Source organism: Oncorhynchus kisutch, linkage group LG2 (assembly GCF_002021735.2).
Source record: "Oncorhynchus kisutch isolate 150728-3 linkage group LG2, Okis_V2, whole genome shotgun sequence".
NCBI classification, from domain to species: Eukaryota; Metazoa; Chordata; class Actinopteri; order Salmoniformes; family Salmonidae; genus Oncorhynchus; species Oncorhynchus kisutch.
Window position 1 is genome coordinate 36,517,057 of NC_034175.2, and position 18,626 is coordinate 36,535,682.

At 42.3% G+C, this 18,626-nt stretch overlaps 1 protein-coding gene across 2 annotated transcripts in view; it reads right to left on the reverse strand.

Moving 5' to 3' along the window:
- The window catches only part of LOC109904091 (uncharacterized), a 52,751-nt gene that overhangs the window by 7,246 nt on the left and 26,879 nt on the right, over positions 1 to 18,626 (reverse strand). For both annotated transcript variants that reach the window (XM_031793738.1, XM_031793735.1), the window contains exons 37-53: positions 15,895 to 15,930; positions 15,177 to 15,239; positions 14,778 to 14,840; positions 10,662 to 10,724; positions 10,197 to 10,259; positions 7,969 to 8,019; positions 7,662 to 7,697; positions 7,261 to 7,323; positions 6,941 to 7,003; positions 3,312 to 3,344; positions 3,151 to 3,187; positions 2,422 to 2,927; positions 2,029 to 2,137; positions 1,007 to 1,708; positions 650 to 758; positions 462 to 514; positions 12 to 278 (exon numbers count right to left, since the gene is read on the reverse strand). In XM_031793738.1, the coding sequence (XP_031649598.1) occupies positions 12 to 278; positions 462 to 514; positions 650 to 758; positions 1,007 to 1,708; positions 2,029 to 2,137; positions 2,422 to 2,927; positions 3,151 to 3,187; positions 3,312 to 3,344; positions 6,941 to 7,003; positions 7,261 to 7,323; positions 7,662 to 7,697; positions 7,969 to 8,019; positions 10,197 to 10,259; positions 10,662 to 10,724; positions 14,778 to 14,840; positions 15,177 to 15,239; positions 15,895 to 15,930 (2,317 nt within the window). The remainder of the gene's footprint in view (positions 1 to 11; positions 279 to 461; positions 515 to 649; positions 759 to 1,006; positions 1,709 to 2,028; positions 2,138 to 2,421; positions 2,928 to 3,150; positions 3,188 to 3,311; positions 3,345 to 6,940; positions 7,004 to 7,260; positions 7,324 to 7,661; positions 7,698 to 7,968; positions 8,020 to 10,196; positions 10,260 to 10,661; positions 10,725 to 14,777; positions 14,841 to 15,176; positions 15,240 to 15,894; positions 15,931 to 18,626) is intronic.

Sequence of the window (18,626 nt, forward strand, 5' to 3'; positions counted from 1 at the left end):
CATGGACTTACTGGTGGTAATAATGCCTTTGTGGGTGGCCGCAACGTGGCCCTGGGCGGTGTGCATGGTCACCACGGCGTGGTAGGTCTGGGCGCTCTCCAGGCCGCCAACAGTGAGCTCTGTGCCCGTCACATTTCTCCTCAACACCAGTGTGTTGTCACGCAGGCGCGTCACCACCACCTTAAAGTAGGCCATGTACTTGGGGTCCGGGCTGGCCCAGTGCAGGGTCAGGCTGCTGGAAGTGACGTTGGCTACGTGCAACTCGTCTGAGTCTTGGTCTAGGGATAAAACGTAATGACACACGCAGACATAGAACACACACACACACATAACATACACAGATAAAAACATACACGTTCACAAATGATCAGTCTTTGAACCACCACGGGAGACAAAGCATGACTGCTGTTGATTTATTGAACTGGTGGTAAACCCTACAATTGTATTTTTATTTAATGTACCATTGTGCTTTCTTGGATGGACTGCCTGGTGGTTTTCGTGTTTTTGATGTTTCCTACGCAGAGTGGATTATTGACACGTTATATAGGATTCTACCAATACATAAAGATATCTATATAGCGATTTACATGACAAACATGACAAAAAATGTTGTAACTATACACGTGATAAACATGATCTGAATACTCACTCTTGGCTGTGGTGTGACTTGGGGAAGGGGAACTTGGGGAATGACTGGTCACTCTGGTACCAGTGACAGTTTTTGGAGACTTCAGGGGACATGTAGAAAACGTTCTCAACTGCAGACACAGGAGGAAAAGGACAATATTCACATACAGTATCAAACTGACAAAAAGGCCATTAAAGGTTTCTAAGTGGTTTCCACAATTAAAACCAGAACGACAATCAATGTGTCCACAAGTATGTGATTTCAATCTTATTATTGAATTTGCTTTGTCCATGAAAAACCTGTTTTCAGTGAATACAAGATTAAAATAAATCAAACAGATACTCAATAGACAGCAACAGTGTAAAATAATGCACTCACTGCTGAGATACTTGGGCAGCAGTCGGCCAAAGTTCTGAATGTGCATGTCGTAGAAGTGCGTGGTGCTGGTCAGCCTCTTGAAGAAGACGTCGGATGGCTCGCTGGCCATGCGCGTCAGCACGCGGGTGTCCCCAGCACCCAGCTTCTCGCCCACACCCAGGATGACCAAGAAATAGCCCTTACACTTGGCCTCGGTGGCCACAGCAACCAGCTGCTCCTCATCCTGCTCCACAGGGCCTGTCACAAACAACATCAGAACCTTGAGGTCTCGCTGGTGGGGTGCTTTCTCAAACACCTGCTCCACCGTGTGCTCGATGGCCACTGCCAGCGCCCGCCCACCCTCCAGTTGGGGCGTCTTCTCAAGTAGGAAGTTGCGGATGTCCTGGGCCGAGCGGTGGTCAGTCAGGCCCACATCCACAAGGATGGGTGAGCCGCTGCTGTTGCGCAGGAACTCGTAGGGAGCATGCTGGATTACAGCCACGCGGGCGTGGTGGATGGATGCCACGGGGTCCGACGAGACTTCCAGCTGCTCTACGATGTGTGCAACGTAGCGTTTCATCTCAGTGAAGTCGGTGGGGTAAGTGGTCTCGGAGCTATCCATGACAAAGGCCATGTCAATGTCCACATCAGTGGTGGAGGCCCTCCTGTCTCTTGACTGCTGAGGGGGGGCATAGTCACACATTTGGTCCGGGGCGCAGGAGTCTGGAGAACAAAGGAACACATAAATGGGCTCAGGCATTTTGGCTTGTTATGGTTTTCATTATGTCCCACTGGATTTGTTTAGAAAGCTATTTTTCTGCAACTGTCAATGGCAGGCAATGTGCATCCAATTAGCTTACAATAGAACTACTATGATCAGAAGGAAAGTGTGGGAAAATCCGTAACACCATTAAAAATAAATAGTGTTCCATAAAAAAATGTAGAACACAAGAATGCACAATGTACTTATTGGTTGTTGAATAGAAATTCAAATAAAAGTTCATTGCAGAATTTGTGTGAAGTTAGTCTCTAAAAGCTCTTACCCAGGCAGATGTGGCAGTTCATGACCTTTTGGATAGCTGAGATGTACTGTGCACTTCCGGGATTGGGCAGCACAATCACCTGACCCAGTGCTGACCCAGTGCTGTTCATCTGACACAAAGAGAGGAGGTAACAACATGTAAAAAAACATGTTCAGGTCAGCTGACAAGACATCTCTGTAAATTCATGTTTAAGTGTTGTATACTACTTTCAGGTACCAGAACAATAACTACATTTCAATATCTATACTACCACATTGCATGCAGAATACATTGCCTCATTCTACAGTATGCTGGTGCAGACATTAGAGCCAAAATTATAAACATGCTCTGTGTTTTGGTGACAGAGCCTATTTTTCTGCCTCTTGTCTCCTCCTTAAACCCGCTTTACGTTACCTTCAGAGCTCTGGTGAGCTGGCCATCCTCTTTATTGGTCAGGAACACTGAGGCGATGCCGGAGTCATAGAGGCGTAGGGCGGCTGCGCTTACCGCCCGCTGATCCTTCACTGGCCCATTAACAAAGAAGATGGCCACCTTCCTCATGAGGAAGCCGCTGCGCACCCTCTTGAAGGTGTTCTGCGCCAGGAAGTTCATGGCTGTCTCCAGGCTACGCTGTTTGCGCGTCTGTAATGCCTGGAGGCCCTCCACACGCTGCACCAGTGCACGCCGCTTCAGCCCGTCTGCAAAGCGGATTTCGGTGGTCACTTCATTGTTGTAGAGGGTGAGGGCCACTCGGGCGCCGCGGGGGCAGTTGCTCTCGGCAATGGTGATGTTGCCAACCAGGCGGAGCACGGTGTCACGCATGTTGTTGAAGTCAGGCCTACCCACGTTTTCGGAGGTGTCCAGTGCGAAGGCCAGCTCGGTAGGGTAGAGTGGGCACTCCTGCTGACCATAGCAGCAAGCTAAGAATAAAACGAAAAAGAAAACAGGTTTTGGGGCATTAATACTCCTATGTCAAGTATATGAGTGCCAGAGCAGGAGAGGGAGGTGGGTTATGCAGTGTGCATCTAAGGTGGGTTTACACGACATTAAGGATGGGGGGTCCTGGCATCCCTTTTCGGCACCAATGAATCAGTTAAATAAGGTACATTACATACTAATCAGTGTAAGCAGTTTTTTACTTACGACAGTTGTCTCTGATTTTCTTCACCAAGTCACATTGCTGAAGAGAAAAGGAACCATTTAAAACTGATGTTAAGACAATTATACATATTCCACACATGTAAACTTTTTTTTGGTAAAATTTCCTATACAAAATATTTTCTGTCTGATAAATGGACTCTCACCACAACGCCAGGTCCTCTCGGTCCTTTCTGGCCCTGTGGGAAGACAAACAGCAGAGTTGAACAACAGATGGACACAGCTGGAAGGAAACAAAGCAACAGGACACACTCTCAGGACTGACACCACTCTAGATAACAACACCATTATTTGTGTCAATTACATAAACAATGAACGGATTGTGTTGACGTTATAAACAATACATATTCTATACATTTACAATGTGACATGCTGTACAGTGCATTCAGAAAGTATTCAGACTCCTTCCCCTTTTCCACATTTGTTACATTACAGCCTTATTCTAAAATGGATTAAATGAAGAAGAAAAAAATCCTCAACAATCTAAACAAAATACCCCATAATGACAAAGCAAAAACAGGTTTTCAGAAATTCTTGCAAATGTATTAAAAACAGAAATACTTTATTTACACAAGTATTCAGACCCTATGCTATGAGACTTCAAATTGAGCTCAGGTGCATCCTGTTTCCATTGATCATCCTAAATTAAATTGATTGGACATGATTTGGAAATGCCCACACCTGTCCATATAAGGTCCCTCACCTCCGAGACAGGACTGTGTATGAGGCACAGATCTGGAGAAGGGTAACAAAACTTTTCTACAGCAATGAAGGCCCCCAAGAACACAGTGGCCTCCATCATTCTTAAATGGAAGAAGTTTATAACCACCAAGACTCTTCCTAGAGCTGGCCTCCCGGCCAAATTGAGGTTTTGGTCAGAGAGGTGAGGTGACTAAGTACCCGATGGTCTCTCTGACAGAGCTCTGGAGTTCCTCTGTGGAGATGGGAGAACCTTCAAGAAGGACAACAATCTCTGCAGCTCTCCACCAATCATAACTTTATGGTAGAGTGGCCAGACGGAAGCCACTCCTCAGTAAAAAGGCACATGACAGTCCGCTTGACACCTAAAGGATTCTCAGAACATGAAAAACAAGATTCTCTGGTCTGATGAAACCAAGATTGAACACATTGGCCTGAATGCCAAGCGTCACGTCTGGAGGAAACCTGGCACCATCCCTATGGTGAAGCATGGTGGTGGCAGCATCATGCTGTGGGGATGTTTTTCAGAGGCAGGGACTGGGAGACTAGTCAGGATCGAGGGAAAGATGAATGGAGCAAAGTACAGAGAGATCCTTGATGAAAACCTGCCCCAGAGCACTCAGGACCTCAAACTATGGTGAAGGTTCACCTTCCAACAGGACAACAACCCTAAGCGCACAGCCAAGAGCACCCAACACAGGAGTGGCTTTGGGTAACTGGCCTCTACCATCAGTCCTATTAGCCAACATGCAATCATTGGATAATAAACTATATGAGCTCCGACATAGACAGCGACATAGACAGCATAAAGATGGCTGTATTTGGCTGTATTTTCCGTGGATCTGCAATATGGAAGAGCTGCCTCCGGTAAGACAAGGGGTGGCCGTCTGTGTCTATTTGTCAATAACAGCTGGTGCACGAAATCTAATACAAGTGAAGTCTTGAGGTTTTGCGTGAGTATCTCATGATAAGTTGAAGACCACACTATTTACCAAGAGAGTATCATCTATATTTTTTGTAGCTTTCTATTTTCCACCACAAACCAATGCTGGCATTAAGACCGTACTCAACAAGCTGTATAAGGCCATAAGCAAACAAGAAAATGCTCATCCAGAGGCGGCGCTCCTAGTGGCCGGGGACTTTAATGCAGGGAAACTTAAATACATTTTTCCTCATTTCTACCAGCATTTTAAATGTGCAACCAGAGGGAAAAAAACTCTAGAGCACCTTTACTCCACACACAGAGATGCGTACAAAGCTCTCCTTCGCCCTCCATTTGGCAAATCTGACCGTAACTCTATCCTCCTGATTCCTGCTTAGAAGCAAAAACTAAAGCAGGATGTACCAGTTACTCGTCAATATGGAAGAGGTAAGATGACGCAGATGCTAAGCTACTGTTTTGCTAGCACAGACTGGAATATGTTCCAGGACTCTTCAGATGGCATTGAGGAGTACACCACATCAGTCACTGGCTTCATCAATAAGTGCATTGATGATGTCGTCCCCACAGTGACTGTACGTAAATACCACAACGAGAAACCATTGATTAGAGTCAACATCCGTACTGAGCTAAAGGGTAGAGCTGCAGCTTTCAAGGAGCGGGATTCTAACCCGGATGCTTATGAGAAATCCCGCTATGCTCTCCGACGAACCATCAAACAAGCAAAGTGTCAATACAGGACTAAGATTGAATCCTACTGCACCGGCTCCGATACTCGTCAGAGGTGGCAGGGATACGTATTATTACTGACTACAAAGGGAAGCACAGCCATGAGCTGCCCAGTGACATGAGCCTACCAGACGAGCTAAATGACTTCTGTGCGCGCTTCAAGGCAAGCAAATAATACGTATCCCTGCCACCTCTGACGAGTATCGGAGCCGGTGCAGTAGGATTCAATCTTAGTCCTGTATTGACACTTTGCTTGTTTGATGGCATACATAAAAGCACCAGGTGTTTCAGACGACTGTGTGATCACACTCTCCGTAGCTGATCTGAGTAAGACCTTTAAACAGGTCAACATTCACAAGCCCGGAGGGCCAGACTGATTACCAGGACGTGTACTCCGAGCATGCGCTGACCAACTGGAAAGTGTATTCACTGATATTTTATAGAATGTTCTCTCTGCTACCGCACAGCAAGCGTTACCGGAGCGCCAAGTCTAGGTCCAAAATGCTTCTTAACAGCTTCTACCCCCAAGCCATAAGACTCCTGAACAGCTAACCAAATGGCTACCCAGACTATTTGCAATGACTCCATTTTTACGCTGTTGCTACTCTCTGCTTATTATATATGCATAGTCACTTTACCTCTACCTACATGTACATATTACCTCAATTAGCTCGACTAACCTGTGTCATCGCACATTGCTTCAGTTTATTTTAGTAAATACTTTCTTAACACTTTTCTTAAAACTGCATTGTTGGTTAAGGGCTCGTAAGTAAGCATTTCACTTTAAGGTCTACATCTGTTGTATTCGGCGCATGTGATAAATACAATTGGATTTGATTAGATTTTGACAAGTCTCTGAATGTCCTTGAGTGGCCCAGCCAGAGCCCAGACTTGAACACCATCGGACATCTCTGGAGAGACCTGAAAATAATTGGGCAGCGATGCTCCCCATCCAACCTGACAGAGCTTGATAGTATCTGCAGAGAAGAATGGGAGAAACTCCCCAAATACAGGGTTGCCAAGCTTGTAGCATCATACCCAAAGAAGACTCAAGGCTGTAATCACTGCCAAAGGGGATTCAACAAAGTACTGAGTAAAGGGTCGTAATACTTATGTAAATGTTTTTTTTTAACTACTAACTAGTCTTAGACTATTAGTCATTACTATGAATTCATCTTTATGCAATTATGGACTATTGTACAGAGCAAAGGAGAGAATGTGTTTATAAAGGGTCTCTCCGGGTTGTAAACACATGGGGCTGGTTTCCTGGACCCAGATTAAGCCTAGTATTGGACTAAAAATCATTCTAAATGGAGAATGTCGATTGAACGTGCTTTTCAGTCCAGGACCAGGATTAATCTGGGTACGGGAAAGGGATCCATGATGTACAGTTAAGTCAGTGCTTACATAAGGTCCCGGGTATCCAACCTCTCCCTTCTGTCCTGGAGTACCAATTTCTCCTGAAACACCCTAGAAGAGCAATACAACAGCATAAAAAGTTTGATTTAAAACATCATTGTGTATGATGACATTCCAAACATACACATAATTTATCCATACTGTACACTCTACCCTGATATCCAGAGCAACTTACAGTCTGTGCAGTCAACTAAGGTAGGTAAAACAAACACATATCAGTGGTTGTTTTAGTTATAATGGCAGTTAAGAAACTCCCAGAGCACACAGCACTCCTTATCCCAGTCTCCCACCCCAGCTAAAACATTCACCCTCTGGCCACGGTTTCCCATGGGTCCTGGTCCGCCATTGGTTCCGCCATCACCTGCCGCTCCCTGTATGGTGACAGAAACATCAGTGTGGGAACCGTCACAGGGAACAATAAGACAGAAACCTTGGTCATGTTAATTTGGCAAGAAACTGAAGTAAATGGCTCGAAACGGGAAGGTACCATGTGAACCTGTCTAATAGGAAATGATCGTTATCATTTTCCAGTGCAAAACATTTTGCTACGGTGTGCCTTAGTGAACACAACCCTTGTGTCAAAAGTGACTAATTCAAGAGAGCCCATATTACAGGTCATATTACAACCTGAGATTATTTGAGTGAAAATTTGAACAATTCTTGCGTTTAACTGAATGAAATGTGACAGTGATTATGTCCTTGACATTACCTTTGGTCCTGGGAATCCTGGGAAGCCCTCATCACCCTGTAAGGAAGACACTTGTCTGTTCATTTGAGCATACAAGGCAATTTCAGATATCATGCAAGCTCATTATAACATAGAACATTGATTGATTGACTGATTGATTTTGTTGGATATTTAAAAGTAGTAGGCTGCTCCAGACAACATTACATACAACATGATTACATGAATTATTTCGGTGCAGATTGGACAGCTTGGACTGAACAGATGAATATATTGTGCGTACAGTACAAACAGTTGCAAATCGCATTTTGTCAAAGGTTTGATTATTTACCTTTCTTCCTTTGGGCCCTGCGATTCCAAATCCATCTCGACCATCTTCGCCCTGTAAGAAGATGATACTGTGCTTACTGCAATTTGACAGATGGCACAGTATTGTCTACTGACCCAATCTTATAGTTAAAAGTACCATGTGCGTTAAACTAACACCGAACAATGTCGCTGTAAGTGCAGCTGACCTGGGTTCAAATAGTATTCAAAATCATCAAATACTTTCACTGTGCTTGATTGAGCCTGCCTGGGGCAACATAAGTAATGAAATGGTCCCAAAAGTGCCTACCCTGCCCATATGGCACTCCAGGCAGGCACAAGAAAACACTCAAAGTATTTGCAAGTCTCAAATACTTTTTAAACCCAGGTCTAATATACAGCCTGAGGTAATGGTTGAGGAGAAAACTGTATGCACTTATCTAAACTGATCATTAGAGTACAAGGATAGTATGTACAAATACAGGGCTCTCCAACCCTAATCTTCCGTACCTGATTCTAATAATTAGCTGGTTGATAAGCTGAATCAGGTTAGTTACAACTAGGGTTGGATAGAAAACCTACAGGAGGGTAACGCTCCAGGAACAGGGTTGGAGAGCCCTGTACTTGTACCAGGGACTAACTCACAGAATGGGAACAGATCACGTAAGAAGCCAATGAAGCGAGATAGAATGTTTGGTGTTAGGTTCTGAGGAGTGAGAGGAGCTCAGAGACATAAATCCTGCTGCTCCTTGAACTGGCCATGACTGTGAAATCCAGATTACCATCAGTAGGCCTAGGAGCCTGGAGCACATCTAAGGTTGAGTCCAGATTCTCTACCCGTCTCCTGAAGTGTGTAATTACACACATCCTCATATTGATTTAACATTGATCTGGCCTGGTAAAAGAAACCAAAGTATGGATTTCTGTCTTACCTGCTTATAGGGTAAGAAAACTGTTATATACAGTGCATTCAGAAAGCATTCAGACCCCTTGACTTTTTCCACATTTTGTTACATCACAGCCTTATTCTAAAATGGTTTAAATACAAATATTTCCTCATCAATCTACACATAATACACCATAATGACAAAGCGAAAAAAGATTTTAAGCAAATTTATAAAAAACAGAAATGCCTTTTTTACATAAGTATTCAGACCCTTTGCTATGAGACTAGAAATTTAGCTCAGGTGCATCCTGTTTCCATTGATCATCCTTGAGATGTTTCTACAACTTGATTAGAGTCCACCTGTGGTAAATTCAATTGATTGGACATGATTTGGAAGGCCATACACCTGTCTATATACGGTCCCACAGTCCCACAGCATGTCAGAGCAAAAACCCAGCCATGAGGTGGCTTCAGCACCAGTCTCTGAATGTCCTTTAGTGGCCCAGCCAGAGCCCAGACTTAAACCCAATCTAACATCTCTGGAGAGACCTGAAAATAGCTGTGCAGTGGTTTTCCGCATCCAACCTGACAGAGCTTGAGAGGATCTGCAGAGAAGAATGAAAGTCGCCAAATACAGGTGTGCCAACCTTGTAGCATCATACAAGACTCGACGCTGTAACCGCTGCCAAAGTTGCTTCAAGAAAGTACTGAGTAAAGTGTCTGAATACTTATGTAAATGTGATATTTCATTTTTTATTTTTATTACATTGGCAAAAATGTCTAAAGACCTGTTTTTGCTTTGCCATTATGGGGTATTGTGTGTAGATTGAAGAGGAAAAAATCGAATGTAATCCATTTCAGAATAAGGCTGTATCGTAACAAAATTTGGGAAAAGTCAAAGGGTCTGAGTACTTTCAGAAAGTACTGTACATTTGGAATTTGGGGGAACTATCCCTTTGCCATTGGTGGAAACTCCCTCCTGCCAATGCTTATTGCTTACGCCAATCCAATGCTTAAATCTATGGTTGGGAGAGTGCAAGTGCACACTTCAGGAGAAAGGTAGAGAATTTGGAGGAAATCAAAGTGTCACACTGCTCTAAGCCTAAATTCATATGAACACCATTCCATAGGGCTACAAATGAAACAATTAATCTCATAAATGTATCAATTTCATAGGATAAGAAGTGTAAGAAGATAATTCCAACTGCAATAACATCAATATGATTTATTACACTTGTGTATTTTTATTGTATCCATCTCAATGTATGTTGATCTCATGTAATCTACAATCTGATTAATAGTCAGTTGGTTAACCTTCCCTAGGTTCCAGTTGTGTTGAGCTGACAGGATGTGATGTATTGACTTACAGGTTCACCACGAGGTCCCAGAGGTCCCACGATGCCTTTGGGTCCGGGCTCTCCTGGCTCACCCTATAACGAAAGATACAGAGATACAGCCAGAGAGAGAGAGAGATAGTAGAGATGGTACACAGGGAGAGATATAAAAAGAAAGAGAGAGGAGAGAGGGAAGAGAGAGCCAGAGAAAGAGAGAGAAAAAGAGAGAGAGCACATTCCTTCTGAATTGTGCAGAGATTTCATCTAGATTTACATGCATTCAACCCTTTTATTTGAAATAGATGTGACACACGGGCCTGGATGTTTTGTTAGGGAGCATTCTATGTTGACTCTAATAGGCTGTGTATGTGTGTCCAGTAACAGGAGAGTGGGAGGCTTAGGCCAATGTGATTATACTGTAACCTAAATAGGGCCTGGGATGACTGAAGCATTAGCTAGACTAGAGCGATGCCAATGATGATCAGTTAAGTTCAGTACCTTGCGACCGAGAGGTCCTCTCCTGCCATTGTTTCCGGGGGGTCCCTGGGCTCCTCCTGGGCCCTGGAATAAAACATTTAAAAATCAGAGAAATCTTATCACCATTGACACCCATGACACAGTCATCGAAGAAGTTACATCGATGCTGAAACAATGCCTGTTGTCGTACAGTGCCCTCAAAAAGTATTCAAGCCCTTTGACTTTTTCCACAATTTGTTATGTTACAGCGTTATTCTAAAGTTGAATGGAAAAAACTTCTCAACAATCTACACACAAAACCCCATAATGACAAAGTGAAAAGAGGTTTTTATACATTTTAGCAAATGTATTAAATAAAATAAAATAAATGAAATATCACATATTCAGACCCTTCGCTATGAGACTCGAAATTGAGCTCAGGTGCATCCTGTTTCCATTGACCATCCTTGAGATGTTTATACAACTTGATTGGAGTCCACCTGTGGTAAATTCAATTGAATAGGCATGATTTGGAAAGGCACACATCTGTCTATATAAGGTCTCACAGTTGACAGTGCATGCCAGAGCAAAAGCCAAGCTATGAGGTTGAAGGAATTGTCCATATAGCTCAAAGACAAGATTGTGTTGAGGCACATATCTGGGTAAGGGAACCAAAAAATGTATGCAGCATTGAAGGTCTCCAAGAACACAGTGGCCTTCCATCATTCTTAAATGGAAGAAGTTTGAAACCACCAAGACCAAGAACCCGATGGTCACTGACAGAGCTCTAGAGTTCATTTGTGGAGATGGGAGAAACTTCCAGAAGGACAACCATCTCTGCAGCACTCCACCAATCAGGCCTTCATGGTAGAGTGGCCAGACGTAAGCCACTCCTTAGTAAAAGGCACATGACAGACCGCTTGGAGTGCCAAAATGCACCTAAAGACTCTCAGACCATGAGGAACAAGATTCTCTGTTCTGATTAAACTAATATTGAACTCTTTGGCCTGAATGCCTAGTGTCACGTCTGGAGGAAACCTGGCACCATCCCTACAATGAAGCATGGTGGTGGCAGCATCCTGCTGTGGGGATGATTTTTAGTGGCATGAACTGGGAGACTAGTTAGGATTGAGGCAAAGATGCACGGAGCAAAGTATAGAAAGATCCTTGATGAAAACCTGCTCAGACTTGGACGAAGGTTGTCAACAGGACAATGACCCTAAACACACAGCCAAGACAATGCAGGAGCGGCTTCAGGAAAAGTCTCAGTGTCCTTTACGGGCCCAGCCAAAGCCTGGTTTTGAACCCGATCTAACATCTCTGGAGAGACCTGAAAATAGCTGTGCAGTAACGCTCCCCATCCAACCTGACAGATCTTGAGAGGATCTGCAGAGAAGAATGAGAGAAACTCGACAAATACAGGTGTGCCAAGCTTGTAGCGCCATATCCAAGAAGACTTGAGGCTGTAATCGCTGCCAAAGGTGCTTCAACAAAGTACTGAGTAAAGGATCTGAATTTTGCTTTTTATACATGCGCAAACATTTATAACAGCCTGTTTTTGCTTTGTCATTACGGGGCATTGTGTGTAGATTTATGAGGGAAAGAATGTTTGAATCATTTTTAGATCAAGGCCGTAACGTAACAAAATGTGAAAAAAATCAAGGGGTCTGCATATACTTTCCAAATGCACTGCACATGTGAAATGTGTGCCAGCTGGGAGGTATTCATTTTGTCTGTGTTTCCTAGAGAACATGTGTTGCTTCTTTCCGACCGCAAGTTGTTTGTGTTTACTATTATACACAATTAGATGCCTTTTCATCAAGTCATATGGTGATGTGCAGTACAGCTCAAAGTACAAACTTCTTATATCAAAGAGGACTAAAACCCTATGGTAATTCATCACTCTGTGGCACATTGAAACATATATATTTTTGACTCCTTTTTTTCTCCCCAATTTCGTTGTATCCAATTGGTAGTTTCAGTCTTGTTCCATCGCTGCAACTCCCGTACGGACTCGGGAGAGGCGAAGGTCGAGAGCCATGTGTTCTCCAAAACACGACCATGCCAAGCCGCACTGCTTCTTGACAGACTGCTCGCTTAACCCGCACCGATGTGTCATAGGAAACACTGTACACACATGAGTCGCTAGAGCACGATGGGACAAGGACATCCCAGCCGGCTAAACCCTCCCCTAACCCGGATGCCGCTGGTCCAATTGTGTGCCGCATCATGGGTCTCCCGGTCGCTGCCGGCTGCGACACAGCCCGGGATCGAACCTGGGTCTGTAGTGATGCCTCAAGTACTGCGATGCAGTGCCTTAGACTGCTGCTCCACTTGGGAGGACATTTTGAAACAATTAGGTCAAAGATGAATGGGTAGATAGATATACAGTGCCTTGCGAAAGTATTCTGCCCCCTTTAACTTTGCGACCTTTTGCCACATTTCAGGCTTCAAACATAAAGATATAAAACTGTATTTTTTGGTGAAGAATCAACAACAAGTGGGACACAATCATGAAGTGGAACGACATTTATTGGATATTTCAAATCAAAAACTGAAAAATTGGGCGTGCAAAATTATTCAGCCCCTTTACTTTCAGTGCAGCAAACTCTCTCCAGAAGTTCAGTGAGGATCTCTGAATGATCCAATGTTGACCTAAATGACTAATGATGATAAATACAATCCACCTGTGTGTAATCAAGTCTCCGTATAAATGCACCTGCACTGTGATAGTCTCAGAGGTCCGTTAAAAGCGCAAAGAGCATAATGAAGAACAAGGAACACACCAGGCAGGTCCGAGATACTGTTGTGAAGAAGTTTAAAGCCGGATTTGGATACAAAAAGATTTCCCAAGCTTTAAACATCCCAAGGAGCACTGTGCAAGCGATAATATTGAAATGGAAGGCGTATCAGACCACTGCAAATCTACCAAGACCTGTCCGTCCCTCTAAACTTTCAGCTCATACAAGGAGAAGAATGATCAGAGATGCAGCCAAGAGGCCCATGATCACTCTGGATGAACTGCAGAGATCTACAGCTGAGGTGGGAGACTCTGTCCATAGGACAACAATCAGTCGTATATTGCACAAATCTGGCCTTTATGGAAGAGTGGCAAGAAGAAAGCCATTTCTTAAAGATATCCATAAAAAGTGTTGTTTAAAGTTTGCCACAAGCCACCTGGGAGACACACCAAACATGTGGAAGAAGGTGCTCTGGTCAGATGAAACCAAAATTGAACTTTTTGGCAACAATGCAAAACATTATGTTTGGCGTAAAAGCAACACAGCTCATCACCCTGAACACACCATCCCCACTGTCAAACATGATGGTGGCAGCATCATGGTTTGGGCCTGCTTTTCTTCAGCAGGGACAGGGAAGATGGTTAAAATTGATGGGAAGATGGATGGAGCCAAATACAGGACCATTCTGGAAGAAAACCTGATGGAGTCTGCAAAAGAACTGAGACTGGGACGGAGATTTGTCTTCCAACAAGACAATGATCCAAAACATAAAGCAAAATCTACAATGGAATGGTTCAAAAATAAACATATCCAGGTGTTAGAATGGCCAAGTCAAAGTCCAGACCTGAATCCAATCGAGAATCTGTGGAAAGAACTGAAAACTGCTGTTCACAAATGCTCTCCATCCAACCTCACTGAGCTCGAGCTGTTTTGCAAGGAGGAATGGGAAAACATTTCAGTCTCTCGATGTGCAAAACTGATAGAGACATACCCCAAACGACTTACAGCTGTAATCGCAGCAAAAGGTGGCGCTACAAAGTATTAACTTAAGGGGGCTGAATAATTTTGCACGCCCAATTTTTCAGTTACTAAAAAAGTTTGAAATATCCAATAAATGTCGTTCCACTTCATGATTGTGTCCCACTTGTTGTTGATTCTTCACAAAAAAATACAGTTTTATATCTTTATGTTTGAAGCCTGAAATGTGGCAAAAGGTCGCAAAGTTCAAGGGGGGCGAATACTTTCGCAAGGCACTGTACAATCTACATTAATTAGAACCAACGTTTTCGGCACCATTCCTTTTAGAAGCGTTATGTTTTGATACACAGCAGAGACTAAGGTCTTAACATACTGCAGAACCTGATATGCCAATATCAGAGGTGTGTCATATTCAAAATGTCTCTGGTAGTTTCCTTACCCTTGGTCCAGGGTTCCCGTCCTCACCTCTGGTACCAGGTGCACCAATTGGTCCAGCTTGGCCCTAAATAGGACAAAGCATCACACACACGCATCTAAATCAGAAACTGGTCTCCTGTTGAATCAAAGTGATCAATGGATTTGGTGGATAAAAAATTGTGTTTAGTTACAAAGTGAGTGTGATTTGAATCTGAAGGACAATTGCCTGTTGGACTTAGTTCAGCCACCTAGCTCCAGTATAGACATGGCTACTATGAAAGCCCCCATAATGACTGATACCAATAAAAGTGTGATGAAAGTAATTGATCAAATCTAGCATGGGAGGATATACATGCACAGCTTAAGCTACACAATGTGCTATCAACAACAAAAAACACACAGAGTGGACGGATGCACTTACCCTGGATCCTCCGATACCTGGCTCTCCCTGCACACCGTTACCTCCGGGTTTGCCAGGGTCTCCCTATAACATAAGAGAAACCCATGTCTCGTCTCAATTAAGTTCAGTGTATGATTAGACCTCAGGTAACCATCTTTTTAGCAGGCATAAAAAGCCTAAAAAGCGGGGTCCTCACTTCCGTTTTTCAGGGGAAACAGAAATTCCGTTGAAAATACTGTATCCCTGAAAACCAGAAACATCCGCTTTCCTATGACCCCACAGAGAGTGGACCTCAGTAAACATGATCAGTTTGTTGAAATTAGATGAAGTGGGTTTATTGTAGATAATTGAGTAGCTAACACTAAGGAAAGTCAGCCCAATGTAAGTAAGGACAGCTGCTAGCCTGATATGCTAAGTTTGATCATCAAAAGAAATGGATGTTTGTTGATGTTAAGTTTGCTAAGTGTGGGTAATGTTATTATGCTATATGCTACATATATGCTACTGCAAATTCTACACACGTGCTAGTATGTACAGTACGTATACAGTGTGGGTGTATGTAGTGTGTTCGTAAGTCTGACGAGTGCATGTGAAGTGTCATAGATATGCAGATAGCAACGGGTAATGGGGATTGAGGGTGCTGGTTTGCCTGATGGCAGATACAGTAATGTAGCTTGGTTAAGAAACATTAGGCTTTCTTAAGCAACGCATCAAGTGGTCAGGTTCAGGGTTCACTTACAGCTTGTCCGGGTGGGCCTCTTCTACCATCAGAACCCTAGAATAATGCAAACAGGAAAGAAACAAATTAAACAGCCACTGTTATTACTGAGTTACCTCATAATGTGGTGGAGGTAAGTAAACTGGGTAGTTCCACAAAATGAGTGCATTTTGACATTTTAAGTAGAACATTTTAATTTTAAAAGCCTGTTATATTAAATGAAGTGCCTTTTCATTTAGATCTCATGGATTATTCAATATATCCAATTTATTATAAAATATGTCCAATTTATATATCCAATTTATTATTCAATATATCCCATTTTTGATAAAGGCTTGCTAAAGTGCCAAATTCAGCATTTTGACATTTCCCTCTGTCAACCCTGTGTCACTTCTAGGAAGATTTGAACCCACTTAATCCCAAAATCTCTCCAGTTTCACCATCACTGTAAAGCCCTAGATATTTTGTTGCTTTGACAAAGTCATTTCGAAGATTATTATTTATTTAATGTGATTAGTGATTCATTCTGTAACTCGTTTTAAGGCCAACTCTGGTATGTGAACTGAACTCTAGTTTTAATATGGTGAAACTGCTTCTTTTTTTAAATTATTTGAAAGAAACACCGAACATCAAATCATACAGTACGGCAGGTGAAGTGAGACGGTTTTATTATTTTTGGCTATGGCTGGGCTGGATAGGCCAAGAGATGAGTTCGGATTGGTCTGCCATGTAGCACGCTTTTGTCTGTCATATGAGCTGCTTAGTATGTGTAGGTAATCATTTTTATAGCAGCTTTTTTGAAAGATATCACAAAGAACTGCACAAATTTGGCTAAGGCTCTCCACTTTCTGGATAACCGAGTTTTGAAATCAGTGGAATGCCAGTTGGAAGCTAAGGAGATGGAGAAATTTCAGGCGTTTGATTGAAAATATGCGGAGTGAGTCAAAAACAGAACACGTAGAAGGCTGTTGTATAAAACACCTGTCTCCAGATTACAGCTTTAAAGTAAGGGCAACCATGGCATCCATGACAGAGAGGGAGAAGCGTTCATCCATGTATACAGGTAACAGAGTCTAGCTAGCTACATTTTCAGATATGATACATTTCAAATTTTGTCAGAAAGTCATTTTTATTGCAAGTTAAAGCGTACTGTTAGCGAATGTTATCTGACTGGCGTGCTAGCTAATGTTACGTGTATGATCTGTGTAGTAATATTATTCATATCGCAGAGCCATTTGCATTGCTAGTTGTAGCCTAATGTTAGTTAGCTAGCTAACATTGAACCTAGTTTGTTTAGCTACCTGCAGATTTTTGCAGTGTAGTAATGTTAGTAGTTTGGATTATGGTTCATTGTTTAGCTAGCTACATGTTAGTTACATGTCTAAACAAAAGACTCCACTATAACCATTTCACTATACCATTTACACATTCTGTATCCTGCGCATGTGACAAATACACTTTTATTTTATTTTATATAGTGTGTGTTTACCAGAGACGGTAAAGAACAATATGACCTGCTCCAAAGTCAAATTAAGATATAACCTTAGGCCAACGAGACAGTGTCCAAGTTCAAACATTCTCTGGTAGAATGCTCAGCTTTTATTTCATCACACTCACAACCGTAAGCTATTTTCTGTAATTGGCTCACCATTAACTTGTAAACAATGATCTTGTGAGTTTATTTTCCTGTAATAATTCATACAAATTAGCTGAAGTTAAGACGTTGTCAGCTATATGATATGGTCAGTATTTGAACTAGCTAGCCAGCTAACTTCACATTAGCTAGCTAGCTAACAAGCTAGAAACTAACCAAAACATTGTTCAGAAAGTTGGTTTTAGTTGCCTGGTTTGCTAGATTGACCTATACTAAATACATTTTTAAACAAATGGGTTTATTGGTTTTAAAATACACAAGTTATGTCATTTTGGACTACCAGGCTGCTGATGTCATGCAGCCTGTAGTTTTTGTGTTTATACTTTTGTTTATACTTGTTTGATGTTGGATGTCCCTGTGACAAATGTCAACAAACATGTTAATAGACGTAGTATAAACCAACTTTTAGTCTTAAAATCTTGAGGATGTTTAGTACACTACCGTATTTATTATTTTTAGCACATGGCCTCACATGGGAATCCTTAAAGCGATGGATGGGGCTAAGGCTTAAGAGGGTCTGAATGATGCTGAATGGGTGTAGACAAAGAAAAGCTCTCCAGTAGGTATACCAAAATATTCAAGTGCTCTGCACCTCTACTTTTATCCAACGTTAAAAAAATAATAATAATCAAATTCTGCTACAGAAGACCGAATCGAGCCGGTCGGTCACATATATTGACGGGCTAGAAATTTTTGAATAATGTTATTATTTTGTGAAGCTTGCGACTGCCACTCCCTGTTGCACACAACAAGCATCCATTCCCAATGTCACAAGGGGATTCATGGCTGATTTAAGAATAAATTGTCAACCCTGTTACGGTTAACCCTGTTACAGTCAACCCTGTTACTTTATTTGTCACTTATCAGGCACTTACTATAGCCATTTATTTATTTAACCTCTTGAGATGGGAAAACTTCAATTTGATTAAAATGTATTATGTAATTATGTAAATTATGTAAATTATGTAAAAATGTAAATTTGATTAAAATTTGACAAAATATTAAAATGAGGTGAAATCAAATGTTTTTTTTTAACAAGTTACACTCAAAAGGCACCAAATTGGTGGAACGACCCAACTATTGTGTTTAATGAAACATT